The sequence below is a fragment of the Aethalodelphis obliquidens genome, unplaced genomic scaffold (assembly GCF_003676395.1).
Source record: "Aethalodelphis obliquidens isolate GAN/ISIS:26980383/991018 unplaced genomic scaffold, ASM367639v1 scaffold51, whole genome shotgun sequence".
In the NCBI taxonomy this organism is placed as follows: Eukaryota; Metazoa; Chordata; class Mammalia; order Artiodactyla; family Delphinidae; genus Aethalodelphis; species Aethalodelphis obliquidens.
The window spans coordinates 10113254-10129310 of record NW_020837995.1 but is presented as its reverse complement, the minus strand read 5'-3'; the positions used below and the strand labels follow the sequence as shown (position 1 = coordinate 10129310).

The 16057-nt window shown below is 38.0% G+C and overlaps 1 protein-coding gene across 4 annotated transcripts in view; it reads left to right on the top strand.

The window, feature by feature from the left end:
* The window catches only part of ZNF106 (zinc finger protein 106), a 61957-nt gene that overhangs the window by 11511 nt on the left and 34389 nt on the right, over positions 1–16057 (top strand). For all 4 annotated transcript variants that reach the window (XM_027084009.1, XM_027084010.1, XM_027084007.1 and 1 more), the window contains 2 exons: positions 3890–3975; positions 7800–7861. In XM_027084009.1, coding sequence (XP_026939810.1) covers positions 3892–3975; positions 7800–7861 — 146 coding nt within the window. In that variant the 5' untranslated portion in view covers positions 3890–3891. The remainder of the gene's footprint in view (positions 1–3889; positions 3976–7799; positions 7862–16057) is intronic.

Sequence of the window (16057 nt, the reverse complement as noted above, 5' to 3'; positions counted from 1 at the left end):
TTATAGGTATATGAAAAGACAGATCCCTTCCTCATGGTAAGGTCAGTGAGACCAGACATACCTACCATCAAACAGCCTTCAAAGCATGGTGAAGTACAGAATGGGGTGTCTGGGGACTAATGCAATAGTTCTACTCTGCCCACACAACTGTATTTCTTTTTATCAGTAAGCTGTGTGGGTGATTCTCATGTACTGCTTGGATTTAGAACTTGTTCATTTATTGGGAGCAGGAGTCAAGGCAGGAAACATTAGTGAGTATAACAGTTGGGTGAAGGGAGAAGAATACATATAAAGTCATGCAGGTTTATCACACTGAAGAGTAAATAACAATTGTTTTTCCTCTTTTTAAAAAACTTTTATTTTATTGAATTACAGTTGGTTTACAACGTTACGTTAATTTCCACTGTACAGCGAGCATAAATAACAATTTAAAAATTGAAATCTGTCAGGACTTGGTGACTAAATATGAGAATCTGAAAGAAAAGAATCAGTAATATGGTTTTGCCTATGAGAATGATAATTGTATTAATAGGATAGTAATTAAGATATTGAGAAAAGGTACTTATTGTAGGATTTTTTAGACTTATGACTAAGAAATATCACAGATATTTCTCACAGTTATTTGGGGAAAATTTGAAAGATTTCATAATGGGTATATTTAAATGATATGGGGGAAAATGTAAGGTGGTTAAAGTGAGGACAGCAGTAGTTGAATTGACTTACTTGGCTTGTATAATGTAACCTCTCAAGCATTTTGAGGTTGCAAAGTTGCATGGTTTCTATTTCCTTGACTTCTAATCCTTGTTAAGACCTTTAAAGAAGGCTGTGAGCTAATTTCAGTATTTCAGAAAGCTTAATGGAAATTATATTTTTACCCAGTTTAAGGATGTACAAATTAAAGTTCTTTTGTCTTTAGATGTAATCATATCAACTCAGTATTTTTATTTTTTATTTATTTATTTTACTTATTTATTTATTTTTGTGGTACGCGGGCCTCTCACTGCCGTGGCCTCTCCCATTGTGGAGCACAGGCTCCGGACGCGCAGGCTCAGCGGCCATGGCTCGCGGGCCCAGCCGCTCCGCGGCATGTGGGATCTTCTCGGACTGGGGCACAAACCCGCGTCCCCTGCATCGGCAGGCGGACTCTCAACCACTGCGCCACCAGGGAAGCCTTCAACTCAGTATTTTTAAATACTAGGTCTTTCTTGATTAAATACTTTGCTAGCAGTTTACACTTTTTATGAAAGTGAAAATTTTTACAGAAATGAAACTTAATATATGCAGATTAGAAACATGGAGCTCGTGAAAAGAAGAAATAAATAAAAAGAGGGAGTCTTTGGTTAAAAGGTTGATAGAGAGTATTTTTATTATATGACTTTCTTTATCCATTTACTACGAGTTGATGGCTTTATTAAATAGAAACACAGTTGGTATTTTAGTACTTAGTTTTCAATTGAGTAAATATATAAAAACCCCACAGCAACTGCTGTTGCTTGTGCCAGGAAGTCTCACTTTTTCATTGCTTTCAAGTTTTTTGTTCCTGTTTTGCTTTAATGGGTAATCATTTGAAGCAGTATTAAAAACATTTCTGGATATATCATCTTTATCACTGATTTTGCAGCTCTTAGAACGATGCTTCCTGAATGAAATAACAAAATACTGCTTGCAAATAGTAATTAAAGTTAATGTTAAGAGATAAGGGAATTAAAAGAATAATTGTGCTTTGACACTTAGCACCACAGTGGTTTGTGTTAATTTTGAGATTTAGGATAGGTTAGTAATACTAGAAGCATAAATAATACTATACCTATCCATAAAGGTATATTTCTTTGTTTTATTAGCTAGTTAACATTCAACTTTCTCAAATGGTCAAAATTTTACCCACAATCTTGTTTTGGTGTTTTGTAATTTGTTATTGAATAGAATTATTTCAGACATTTAGTAGTGGTATGGAGTGGGTTGCAATAGCAAGGAAACTGAGTGACAAGAGACGTAGAGAACCTTAGGCTTCTTTCTCATTGGTTTTTCCACCATGTTGTGTAAGGGTTAAAGATTAAATTAGGGCAACTTATAACTTCATTACATCACAATTTTAAGTCCCATAAGGAACAAGCCCAGGCAAGGAAGCAGATAAATCTATTAGAGTCTGGTGTGTGTGTGGAGGAAAAATAATTTTGCCTGGGGAGTGGAATTAAATTCTCAGGTAGGGCATCCTTGCAGGGATGCAGGAGGAAAGTATGGTAGTGCTAGAGGATTGTAGAATAGAGACCCTTCTGGTCTTAACCCAAACCTCAGTATTTATCCAGTTATCTCTGTCTTACATTTAATAACCTAAGATAGTTCTATTTGGAACAATTCAACAAATAATTATGGAGTGCCTACAGTATGCCAGACACTGTTCTCAGTGCTAGACCTATACTAGTGAACAAAATATACAGAGTCTCTGTTCTTGTGAAGCTTAATTTTTAATTGGGGAAACAAAGAATAACAAATATATACTATGTTAGGTTGTAAAGGATGCTTGTTTCAGATATTTCTTGCTGTTTAACAAGCTGTCCCAGTATTTACTGGCTTAAAACAGCTATTTTGTTTCTTACAATTCTGTGGGTTGAAAAAGGCTCATTTGCATGGTTCTTTAACTGGTCCCACTTAGGATCCCTCATTGGCTGTTGTTTGGGTGCTCAGCTGGGGCCTCAGTTCTTTTCCCCTTGGCCTCTCCATGTGGCTGGGTTCTAAGAGGGAGTGTTCCAAGTGTGCAAAGGCAGAAGCTGCAAAGTTTTTAAGGCCCGGCCTCAGAAATTGCATTGTCACTTCCGTTGCATTTTATTGGTCAAAACAGGTCACAGGGAGGGAAAATAGACTCTATACCTTTTGATGGGTGGTGGTGACAACATCACACTGCAAAAGAGCGCGTGGGGTGGGAGATAATGTTGTGGCCATCTGTGGAAACAATCTACCATAGTACTATTAAAAAGTAAAAAATTAAGCAGGTTATTAGGGGGATAGAAGAAACGGAGGGCAGGAAGTACAGTATTTTATAGGGGGTCAGGGAAGGCCTCCCTGATGAGGCAGCATGAGAGAGTGAGCCTTGAAACCCATAAATACATTTTTTTTTTGTCTGAAGGATTTATTTAAATATTTTAAATGTCAGCATAACACAGAGAAAAGGCTCTTAAACCAGAAATAAGAGATGTGGGGTCAACTCTCTGCTGTGCCATAGGTACATCCTAAGGAAGAATATTCCAGGCAGAGAGAACAGGAAATATAGAAACCCTAAGGTGGGAGAATCCCTGGTGTGATCAAGGAATAGCAAGGAGGACAGTGTAGCTTGAATGGAGCAATACAGGGAGAGTGATAGGGCATGGAGTGAGAGAATGAGAGAGAAACAGATTTTGTAGCCCGTGACAAAGGACTTTGGATTTTCTGTGAGTGAGATGGGATTCTATTGGAAGATTCTGAGCAGAGGAGTTAAATTTAAATTTTAAAAGAATCCTGTTCTGAGAATCTTTGGTTGCTAATTTGAGAATAGACCATGAGAGGACAGACAAGAGTGGAAATAGGGAGTCAGGTCAGTAGGCTGGTGCCATGTGAGATGGTAGATATGCTAAGCAGTGAGGGGTGGTTGGATTTCAGATGTACTTCAAGGTGGGACTGGCAGGATTTGCTGACGAGGGTGGATATGGGGTGAGAAAGAGGGATCAAGGATGACTCCCAAAGTTTTTGCCCTAGGTACCTGGAAACTTGGAATTTTCCTTTACCAAGATGGGAAGACTGGGGGAGCAGGGTGGAGGTGAGGGAGTTGCAGGATTTGTAATTTGGGCTGTGTTAAGATGAATCTAAAAAGACATCTGGGAAGAAAAGGTTACTAAATGTTACTTCCTCATTGCAGGTATGACGTTGAGTGCTTCAGATCTGGTCACTATGGCACGAGAACGAAAATGCATATTGTGCCACATTGTGTACAGCTCAAAAAAGGTAATAATAGAAGAGGGAGAATCTGAGGCTTTTATGACTGATCATTTTTTCAGAGACATCATGTGGAATTTATAGATGGGTAAAAACTTTTAACATCTTACTTATGCTTCTTTCCTAAACCTTAGTCTTATTTCACTGGTTTTTTTCTCATTACTGCCTCTTAAAACCAGTAACTATATTATTAAACCTCTACCTGGAATTTGAGGATACTCAACAGTATGATAAAGAGATATTCAGTTAGTAACCAGTTATAGAGAAAAGACATTAAAATTCAGGTTGAGATTATAACAACTTTCTGATTAGCTAAGGTAACAGCATTGATACGTAGCGGAGTTCTCTTTCTGCATATTCTTGTGAAAAATGCAGCACAGCAGCAGTGGTACTAACTATATTCTTAGACGTCCACAAGGTGGGGATGTTGCTCAAAGAAAAACACATTTTTAAGAACTAAAGGAATTTACCTTTGCTTTATAGAAATTGGCTGCAGTTTGTCTCACATTTTGCTTTTCTTTTTTTTACTTCTTTATTCTTGCTTTCCAAGAGTGCTGCTAGCTTAAATACTGAGGAATTTTTTCTCCGTGTTTTTAAGATGTTCTCGATTGTCATTGAAAGTTCAGAGAACTGGGAAGATTATCATGAGTGAGGTTAGCCAGCGAAGTCTGAGTAAACCTTGAAAGACGTTTGGGTGTAAAATGGCTTAAAAGAAATGGAGAAGAGATATTTTAGGTGAGAGAAAAATACATACAAAGGTATAGCGGTAGAATGGAGTATAACAGTTCTAGGAGTTGGTAAGAAGGCTTACCTGATTAGAACAGTTTCATCTTGGGAGTAGCGGGACCACAATTTAATTTGTAATTTAAGTGAAGATAGTTAATAAACAGTGTTGAGTGCTAGACTGAGGGGTTTGATTGTGATCCATCTAGTAGGCTGGGGTGAGGAATGTTTTTTTCCCTATTTAGGATTTCTGTTAGTGATGGAAAAATCAGCTGAGATTTTTAAATCATGTTTAGTAATATACTTGCTGCCTTTTACAAAAGGCTCTTCCAATTTTAAAAATTTAGACCAGGGTTAACTCAAATTTTCAATAAGGCTACTTTCAGATTAGAGGGAAATTGAGAAGGTATGAGATGGGTACTCAGAGGTGTGGTGTCAGATCTTCATGGAGTAGCAGGCCTATCTTCTTATATTCTCATAATTTTGCTACTTTAAGTCTTTTTGGCATTTCTTCTCTGGATTATAACATGTTTCGTCTCTTCATACTTTTCCATGGGTCACAACAAAGTTAAATAAGGGCTGGGGTTATTTACTCCTGCCTTAGGGACAGCCAACTATAGGTTTTTAAGCAAGGGAATGGCGTGATTTAAGTGTTAAGATATGGGATAAGAAATTAACGGAATGGGTTAACTGAAAGGGATAAACTCAGACACTTATTTTTAGATAGACTATGAACAACTTATGTTGATGTGCTTTCCTCTAGTTTCCCAAACTAGTATTACCTTGGTTTCTCCAAATACACTGTGAAGGAGAAAAGAATCTAGGGTGACTGTGTATTATATCCCTGAGTATCCTGATGCTTATTAACTTATGAAAATCTGAGAAGCCCTGGAATTAAAAAATATTAAAATTTTTTTCTGTTACTCACTGTTTTCCAAATTTGTTCAACCCCAAATTCTTTTTTTCTCCCTTTTTCCCCCCTCCTTTTAACAACATAATACTGATGTAAGGGACTAAATAGAAGCTTGGTAACTCTGCAGGTGTGCATTTGGAACTGTGCCTGTGGATCTTTCTCAGTTATTTTGAAAACTCAGTTGTCTCATTATTTGCGTTCATTCCTTATAGAAGGATGGAAGAGGATTTCACATTGTAAATTTAGAGACAGATTATTGAAGTATTTTAAACAATCAAAAGTCACATTAAGGGAATTCCCTCGCGGTCCAGTGGTTAGGACTCTGTGCTTCCCCTGCAGGGGGCACGACTTCAATCTCTGGTCAGGGAACTAAGATCCCGCAAGCCATGTGGAAAAAAAAAAAAATCACATTAAAACTAGTTTTGAATGATAACATTTTTTATAACTGAAATAGAATACAGAATTGGTTTTTACATCAGAGAGAGTAACCTATTTCAATGAATACTCCCTTGGTTAGGAATAGTTTCATTGCAAGAAACAGTCCCACTTAAATTTAGCTCAAGAAAAGGAGATTTGGCATATGTTAAATCTAATCCAAGGAAAAACTGAGCAACAGGAAACAAAAACTGAACAACAGGAAGCATAGAGATTAGAGCAGGTGTTGTATATTGTCCATGGATTTTTTCATTCTGTATCCTGTCACTAACTGAACTTAGTTTTCCGCTCTATAAATGTTCATTCTGGTTAATGGCCAATCAGTTGTATCTAGAAGGGGTCACATGTAAAACTATCCCTTCCGGATGAAGCATTTGTAGAGATAGGAAGGAAATGGTGGTCATCTTCAGTAAAATTGCCATTTAAAGGAAGTGTTTTGAATCATAACACTGTGTATCACACTGTGTGTAGATAACTTAAAGAAGAGGTTGTTGTACTCATTTTGACAAATGAATTGTGTATAATAAAAAAATCTCAATGCACTAGATGTTTGCAACATGACATGGTGTTTGAAATGTTGACTTTGGTGTCGGATCTGCCAGAGTTTGAGTCCTAGTTTCACCACTTGATAATCTGTGACTCTGAGAGGGCAAGACTAAATATTTTCACACTTATCCCTTCAATGCCTAGGTACTTGGCACCTAAGAAGCACTTGATAAATATTTGGTGAATAAACAAATTAGCTTCTCTACACCCTTGTGTCCTTATGATGTTAATAATCCTCCCTTAGCAGTGTTTTGTGGTTCAAATGAGAAAATGTTTGAGGCATTTAGCACAGGGCACAGTTAATAGTAATACTCAACAATTGTAGTAACCCTTTTATCATATTGGTAAACAGCCATTCTCTGTTATGGCATACTGGCTATATATACTTTGTGTGACAGAGAGACAGACATTTGCAACTTCGAGTTTTTTGAGGGGTGTGTGCGTGTGTGTCACGCTTACACTTATAAGTGGAAGCTCTTTCCACAGATTTTATTTCCTTCCCACCGAGGGTGGGAGGGAGGGAGGGGAGAATCTAGTATATTTTCAAACTTTTCATTGGAACCAAACAAATCAATTGGTGTGGGGAAAGGAGTGGGCAGTAAAGGTGAAGCCATGATTGAACTGCCGTGTTCAAGGCATTTTTTGACCTACCATAGGAAAATTCTGTTATATCTGTAACTTCTGTGTAGAATTGATGTATCCATCTGTTCATTCAACAAATATTAGTAACTGTATGTCAGGCCCTGGCCAAGATATGGGTAAGAGTTGTAACTAACTCTTGAGAAACTCTCAGTTGAGTGGGGAAAGAGAGTATGGTGAAAAGTAGCCAAGTAGTTGAGAAGTTATGTGATTTCAGGCCGTTTTTTAAATTTTTAATAAACGTAAGTAAATTCCTTATATTGGGATATAATTTAACATATTTGTTTATTATTTACTCTTTTGCATCCTAAATACAATATACTTTCAAACCTTTTTGAAAAGCCACTTAAATAGGTCTTTCTTAACTATTGCTTTATTTAAAAATGAAATATGTCAAAAAACAAGCTAAAGAGTTACTTAATAAGGAACTGATTCCAATATTGAATTGAGAATGGTAACCGCAAACACGACTTTGATACAAGGAGCTTGAGCCCCAATTGTTGATTGAACAGGACAGAGGAATTTTTTTCCCCAAAGCAATCCCCCTTAGTTTAACCTGCTTTCTTTAATTTTGAAGGAGATGGACGAACACATGCGGAGCATGTTGCATCACAGGGAACTTGAGAACCTGAAGGGCAGGTATGGGACGGCTGTCTTCCATAAACTTCTGGATGTGGGGGGATCTGAGGGCTGATGGTGCTTGTCAGCTTATTTTATAGTAATCCTTCATAAATGAATGTTGTCTTATGGCATAGAACTATCTTTTGGAATTAATAACAAGTACAATAGATTTTTTTTGGCCTTCAAAAGGGATAAATCTTTGTGCATCTCAAATGTGTAGAATTCACAGCAACTCTAGCAAATAGATTACAACAAAGGTGGGTGGGGATGAGCTAGTTCTCTCATTAGTAAGCTTTCTTATTCCTACACAGCAGCCTTGCAACTAGGACATTTCATATTATTGCCTCAGCAGTGTTCAAATTATTGCAGGCCATAAACCTTTACTGTTGCTGGAATAGTCTGAAAAGTCCAAAGTCTTCTAAATAGCACTGAATCTCATTAGTGTAAATAAAATAGATGTATAAACCCTGAGTATCTAAGAATGCTATTTTGTGAATTAAAGCTTGAGATGTTTAAGGAAAGAAAATCTAACAAATAAGTACCTTTAAGACATTAAATGTAGCATGTATGTATATCCTGTGTCTTTTTTTCCAACTAAGTTTCCTCTTTTGATGTTTTGGACATGTGTGAATTTGAAGTTTGGAGACAGTATGGAACAGAGAAACTTTGGGAAACAGAAATATGCATTATACCTTAGTCCATGAGTAATGGTTACAGTAGGTCCCCTACATATGAACCTTCAAGTTGTGAACTTTCACAGATGAGAATGTGTGTTCCCATGTCCAATTACGTAAGTTAGTTCATGTGTCTAGCATACATTGTCATGTGCGTGCATCCTCTGCAAGTGGTTGTGCTTTTGTGTGCTTTACTGTAAAGTACTATAGAGAGTACAGTAGTACAGTATTTTTATTTCAAGTCCAGGATGTACAGAAGCAAGCTTAAAAGCAGCAGTGAGGTAGCTGGTACTGCTAAGAAGCGCCAAGCGATAACGACGGAAACAAAGTGAAATTGAGAGAGTGGAGCAAGGCGAAAAGATGATAGATGTCGCTTGTTCTTATAACATGAATTGTTCAACCATCAGCATGATTCTAAAGAAGAAGGACGAAGGCTTCCCTGGTGGCGCAGTGGTTGAGAGTCCCCCTGCCGATGCAGGGGACGTGGGTTCGTGCCCCGGCCCGGGAGGATCCCAAATGCCGCGGTGCGGCTGGGCCCGTGAGCCATGGCCGCTGAACCTGCGCGTCTGGAGCCTGTGCTCCGCAACGGGAGAGGCCACAGCAGTGAGAGGCCCGCGTACAACAAAAAAAAAAAAAAAAAGAAGGATGAGATCATGGAACAGCAAAGTCTGCTGGGCCAATGATGCCGACAATAATACTGAAGAAGTGTGGAAAAGTGATGGAGGAGATGGAGAAGCTTCTCAATGTGTGGATGTAGGATCAGCATCAGCGTTGAGTCCCACTCAGCCTAATGTTGATTCAAGAGAAAGCTAAAAGCCTTTATGAAGACTTGAAGAAGAAACGCGGCAAAGAATCAGAGGGCGTGTCTTTTAATGCTAACCATGGCTGGTTTCATCGGTTCAAGGCTAGAGCCAACCTTTACAATGTAAAAGTAAGTGGTGAGGCAGCGAGTGCAGATACAGTAGCTGCCTGGGAATTTCCTGAAATGCTTCGAGAAATTATTGATGAAGGCACGTATTTACCCAAGTAGGTTTTTATTGTGGTTGAGACAGGACTGTACTGGAAGAAGATGCCAGACCAAAGTTATATCAATAAGGAGGAAAAGTGGTTGCCAGGCTATAAAGCAGCAAAGCATAGGCTAACTCTGTTGTTTGGTGGCAATGCTTCTGGTGATATGAAGCTGAAGCCTCTCTTAGGTTATCATTCAGAGAACCCAAGAGCCCTTAAAAACACAGCCAAGGGCTCTCTTCCTGTTTTGTGGAAGAGTAACCCCAAAGCCTGGGTTACACAGGCCATTTTCCAGCACTGGTTTTTCCACCACTTTATCCCAGAGGTAGAGACATACTGCTTGGAGAAGGACGTCCCATTCAACATTCTTTTGCTGCTTGACAATGCTCCAGGCCACCCCCATTCATGGACAACTTTCATCCCGAAGTCAAAGTAGTGCATCTGCCACTGAATATATGTCGCTCATCCAACCTACAGACCAGGGAGTTGTAGCAACTTTCAAGAAATATTATTTATGTCACACTTTTCGTCAGGCGGTAAAGGTGAGTGACGAATCAGGAGCAACCTTGTGACAATTTTGGAAGGACTATAACATCTACAAGGCCATAAAAAACATTGACTTTGCTTGGCATGAGGTTATGGCTGTCACCATGAATGGGGTTTGGAAGAACCTTTGCCTGCAGTTTGTTCACGATTTTCGTGGATTTGAGAAGGTGGATGAGTCCAAAGAGGTCTTCAGCAACTTAGTGACCCTCAGCAAGAAGCTGGAGCTTGATCTGCAAGAGGACAACTTCATTGAACTCTGCTGTGCAACAAGAGGAGCTGACTAATGAAGACCTGGTGGAATTGGAGGCCCAGAGAAAGGACGAAGAGAGACAAGAGGACGAAGAAGTAACTGAAGAACCGAAGAGATTCATGACCCAGGAAATATCAAGGGGATTTTCTTTATTTGAGGAGGCACTGTTAGTTTTTGAGGCACAGGACCTGAACGTAGAATGGTACATGAAGGCTGCAGCGGCCGTTAGAATGCAATCCAGTGCTACCGTGTTATCTATGACAAGAAAAAAAGAGCTACTACTCAGTCATCGCTGGATCGTTTTTTCAATATGGTAAATAGAATTGAATCCAGCAAGGAACCAGAACTGTGCCATCAACGTCAGGTGTGACGATCAAATAATTAAGGTAATCCACATATAGGGAATCAGAGGTTGATGGTATTTCATAGTTTCCAATGATAATGAGTTAAAGATCATATATATTCAAGGTATTATAAGGGCTCTCCACATTAAATCTGAGTGAACGCAAGTTGCAGCTTGCCCTCCATCTCATATTGCTGACGATCCTTCAGCTCTACCATCTCCCTCCTCCTCTCCCTCCTCCAGTTAGTAACTCTTCTTACCTGTTCACTTGATGCCAGCCCCTGTATGCCAGCTGGTGTACTGTACTACTGTACTTTTCAAGGTACTATACTGTAAGGTTAAAAATGTTTTCATTATTTTTTGTGTTTTTTATGTATTATTATTTCTGAAAAGTATTATAAACCTATTACAAGTACAGTACTATATAGCTGATTGTATTAGTTGGGTATCTAGGCTAACTTTGTTGGACTTACGAACAAATTGGACTTATGAATGTGCTCTCGGAACGGAACTTGTTTGTATGTAGGGGACTTACTGTGCAAGATTTGATCGAGATGCCAACCTAAGTCATTTGGAATTATTTGTGTTTTAAGTAATATAGTTTTAGGTTGTGTGGGCAAATTAATATGTTATTAAACTTTCAGCATCTGTTTAGCATATTAGTGGAATTTTTCCATGGTCTCAGTCTTTTACTGTGTGAAGGTTAGGTCTTAGCAGCAGTATAAAAGAGGTGTTCACTCAGATTTAATGTGGAGAGCCCTTATAATACCTTGAGTATATATGATCTTTAACTCATTATCATTGGAACCTATGAAATACAGTCAACCTTTGATTCCCTATATGTGGATTATTTGATCCCATTTCCAACATACTTCTTTCTGGAATTCACCTTTTTCTGGGCTTCTTAGTGACCTGTACTGTATTATAAAATCAAACAAAACAAATGAGGTTAGTAAATCTAGTCATTAGGAGAGAAGCTCATTTTGTTCTAAGACTAATGCCTTATTTTATTCAAAGATCACTAATTAGCTAATTAAAACATTAAAAAACAAATTTTGATAACTAAGATTCATGTTCATAGTCAGTGCAGAATCATAAAAAGTAAAAAACGTAGAGGTCCTTTCACTCTCTCCCCCCCTTCCTACTCCCCTCTTAGAGGAAAGTCAACAGTTTAGTGTATATCCTATCCAAACCTCTTTTCTGTGTGTATACATAGATTTACATTTATATATACACACATTTTGTTTTGTCTTGCTACCATAACTGAACCACATGCCGTATATGTATTGTTCTGTAATTTGTTTCTCCTTTCCTCCCACTCATCAACTTAATTGTGCCATGGAGATTTTGTCTACTGTTTTTAGTTATTTGGAGCATAATCAGATAGTTAAGGAATAAGCATTGGAAGCCTCTGAACTGACAATAGTAATGTCAGTGTTAACACCCAAACTCATTTTATTTAGAGGAGAGCACTTTGGTACTTAATTTACTCATATTTTAGATATAGTGCTATAAGGTTTGGTATGGTTTTCTGGCCAGTACAAATTATAAGGGAGAAGGCAAGCAGGTAGCAAGGAAAAACAGCTGGCAAAACTATAAAAAACAACACAATCTTAAAAATCATTTACTGACTTGGAACATTTATTGCCATGACAGTCATCACTAGTTTGTACCAAAGGGACAAATAGTTATCAGTCATTATGTTTTTTCTTCCTATCCTCAGTTTGTGATTATTTCCTCTGGATTCCATGTTTAACTACTGGCTTTCTGATATTAAGTATCACTATAATTTTTGGTTGTGATCTGGTTAAGAAATGTAAAGAACATTTTTTTTAGGTTTTGAATGCAAGCTTGATTGAGAAGTGAGTAACTTATTTAGTTCCCGATTGTAGACATCTGGAACATTTCCCTGTTTTTTCCTGATGTACTTGTTCAGATGTATGGCCTGTAAGTAGTTTCTACAGATAGATGCTATTAAAAGGGCACAAACCTTAATTTATCAACCAGCTGTTGTGGTATAGTTAGAGCAAGCTTAATAAAGAGGAGCTTATGGATAGAATATCTGAAGGCTTTGCCTTTCACACATGAGAGGAAATTGTGTGGTAACAGGATGAAGCTAATTTGGGCCCTCTGTTAAAACGCTCTGAGGAAAATTATTGCCTTTATTAGTCAGGAAGTAAACCAGTACTTTTTACCAACAATTATTTATATATTTATACAAAGTAGTATTTTAACTGGTATTGATAAAAAATTGGAAAATAGCATCATTCAAATATTATTTAATTTGCTATTAGCTTTAAAGAACATGTGGTTTCCCAAACACCCTATTTGGGAGCCTGAATGCATATTGTAATATGCTTGACTCCAGACACAGACACATTTGAATTTTCACAAGATGTGGTTGACCTATCCTGCTCTTTCCCAGTATAAATGTAGATTCTCTCTTTTCTCTTTTTGAAGTTTCTTGTAAAGCTTATCTTTAAAAAAAACAAGACAAAAAACTAGATTTCATTTATAAGAAAAATGTTAGGGATTTCTGTGTTTTGATAAATCTGTGTTTTTAGTGTTAACTTTTATGTTGCACTTATTGCTATACCCTTCTGGGTAGGATCTCGAGGTATTTTTCTATCAAGTAACTTCGGAATTATGGTTAATACTCTTTCTTGCAATGAAAGCAAAAATGTTTAAAAAATCTGTGTTTGAGCGTTTGATACATGTCCAACATATACTTGTGCTTTGGAAATTGCAAAATATGTGGGTTTATGATTATGGATATTTATTTTTAACAGAGTTAGTTACTGTCTACTTTATACTACATTCCTTAATATTTTAAAAAGTCAGTGTCGTCTTCCAATTATGTCTTTTAAAGAGGGATTTTGATGGTTTGGACATATGAAAAATTCTCTGTGGGAATTCCCTGGTGGTCCAGTGGTTAGGACTCCGTGTTTCCACTGCAGGGGCCACAGGTTCCGTCCCTGGTCGGGGAACTGAGATCCTGCATGCCAAGCGGCACAGCCAAAAAAGAAAAAGAAAAAAATTCTCTGCATTTTGGAATTAAGGATAAAATCAGGGATTTTATTCAAGAATACCTTTTAGAATGATGTCCCTGGTACTGCAATATATGGTTTAGCGTTCTATAAACTTTGAGGTAGAAAAGTGGACTAAAAACATTTTCTACAGTTGTAGAGAGTTTAAAGCCCAAAAGATTTTCTAACCAGAAAATTCAGTTGATTTGAGTTGTTATTATAGTGTAAATTATGTATGCCAAGTTTGTTACAGTCTTCAGATTCTTCTGATGCTGCCCATTGGGGATAGATTTCTATTTATATATACATTTTAAAAAATTTATTTATTTATTTTTGGCTCTGTTGGGTCTTCGTTTCTGTGTGTGGGCTTTCTCTAGTTGCGGTGAGTGGGGGTCACTCTTCATCGCGGTGCGTGGGCCTCTCACTGTCGCGGCCTCTCCTGTTGTGGAGCACAAGCTCCAGACGCGCAGGCTCAGTAGTTGTGGCTCACGGGCCTAGTTGCTCCGCGGCATGTGGGATCTTCCCAGACCAGGGCTCGAACCCGTGTCCCCTGCATTGGCAGGCAGACTCAACCACTGTGCTGCCAGGGAAGCCCTATATATACATTTTAAACTTCATTCTGTGTTGCTGTGAGAAAAGGCTTGCTTTCTTTTACAAGTTAACATTCACTTTGAATGAACTACCTTAATTTTAATTGCTTGAGAGAAGAGTGTGGATATCCCAGGTAAACTGAAGAAAGTTGAGGATTATTTTTCTTTAACTATATAATTGTAGTAAAATACAGTTGAAAACTCTCAGCGAAAATAATGTATTTAAGTTCCTGGAGGATTAGAATGAATTAAACTATCGATATTCAGGGTAATTCAGGGAATCTGGTCAGAACTCATTAAAATGAATCTTAATGTCAAAGACTGTATTGCCTCCAGAGCATTTGAGGTACAAAGTCAAGAAAAAAGATGGAAACTTACGAAGTTTCTCCGTTTTTCTGAGGTGTTTTTCATGATTCGTACAAAGTAAAAAACTGTTTTGTTTACTTACTGGGCATTGTTTGTTTATAATTTGTCACCATTAACCATATACTTAGCTTGTTTCCTGGAATTAATAGTTGCTCAGTAAGTTTTTTGTTTTTAATGAATATTCAGATGATCTGTAACAGAAACCATCTTCTAGTAAATGAGGTGCTTAATTTTGAGGGTCTCTTCTGGCTAACTGATGTGAATTCTGCCGTGTCTTGTTGGATGTATGTGAGGGGAAGATAAAGCAGTGTTGTGTATGTATTTCTTGTGTCTGTCTGTCTTAAGACAGCATGTCTTGTATGTGTGTTTTTATAGAATGGCATAGGAAGTGCAAAAATATCACTAGTATTAACCCAAGACAAGTGATAGAGTTAAGCCAATTTGGATTATTGAGTGGATATTACTGTCCATTTATTACACATGTGCCCATGGTGTTCAGGTGTTTCTCATCAATGACTGCATAGATTGCTGAACCAATCAAGGGACTCAGGAAGCTAAAAAAGCAGTTAAATTATTCATCTACTACAGCTCTGGACATTGATTCAAGACTTTGGCTTCTTAAACTGGCCAAGTATGAGATATACCATTAAGTGTGTAAAGTAAAAGAAGAAAACGCCTGCCCAATTATCTTTCTTAACCGAGAACCTGATTATACTTCTCTCTAAATGGTGTTCTTTTCTGAAACCTGAGAAAAACCATCTGCCTAGCACAGCTGTTAACTTCCTACAACTGAAATGCTTTCCATTCCCTTTAAAATAAGCCCTTCTGAAGCAGAATGTAGATCACATGTATCATCCGACCAAAAAAGTTTGCTGAGACTACTAGTATCATTTGCCCTGGGGTCCGGAATCTTCACATTCCAGGCAGAGCTCCAGCTGCTCCGATTTAGTTACCAGGTTGTGATTGGCTACACCACCTACCCTTTTCTCCACCCCTTAATTTTCACTGGGAGAAAGCTTTTGAGCCAGAGATTAAATGTAAGAGCTGTCGCCAGGCTTTCTGAGTGCAGCTGGCACCATGGGTGTGCTCTGGAGCAACTTCTGTTTGCTCTGAGCCCCCCGCCCTGCCTCCCCTTTCACCACGTTTCCTCTGGCAAGGTTTTAAGTACAGCAATTCAAGAAGATTTCTCCTCCTAAACTGTATTATTCTGAAGTGTATTGCCTCTTGATTGCTGGAAAAGAATCTTTAATTCATTTCAAAAGTAACTGATGAACAAACTTATTAAAAGTGATGAAAGGAGCACTGAAATTGATTAGAACTAATTTTTCACTGTGCCAAAGTGTGCAGTGTCTTTCAGAGGAAACTATAACAGATCTTGTGAGTGTGCCATGCCAGTGGGGAGAATTGAATG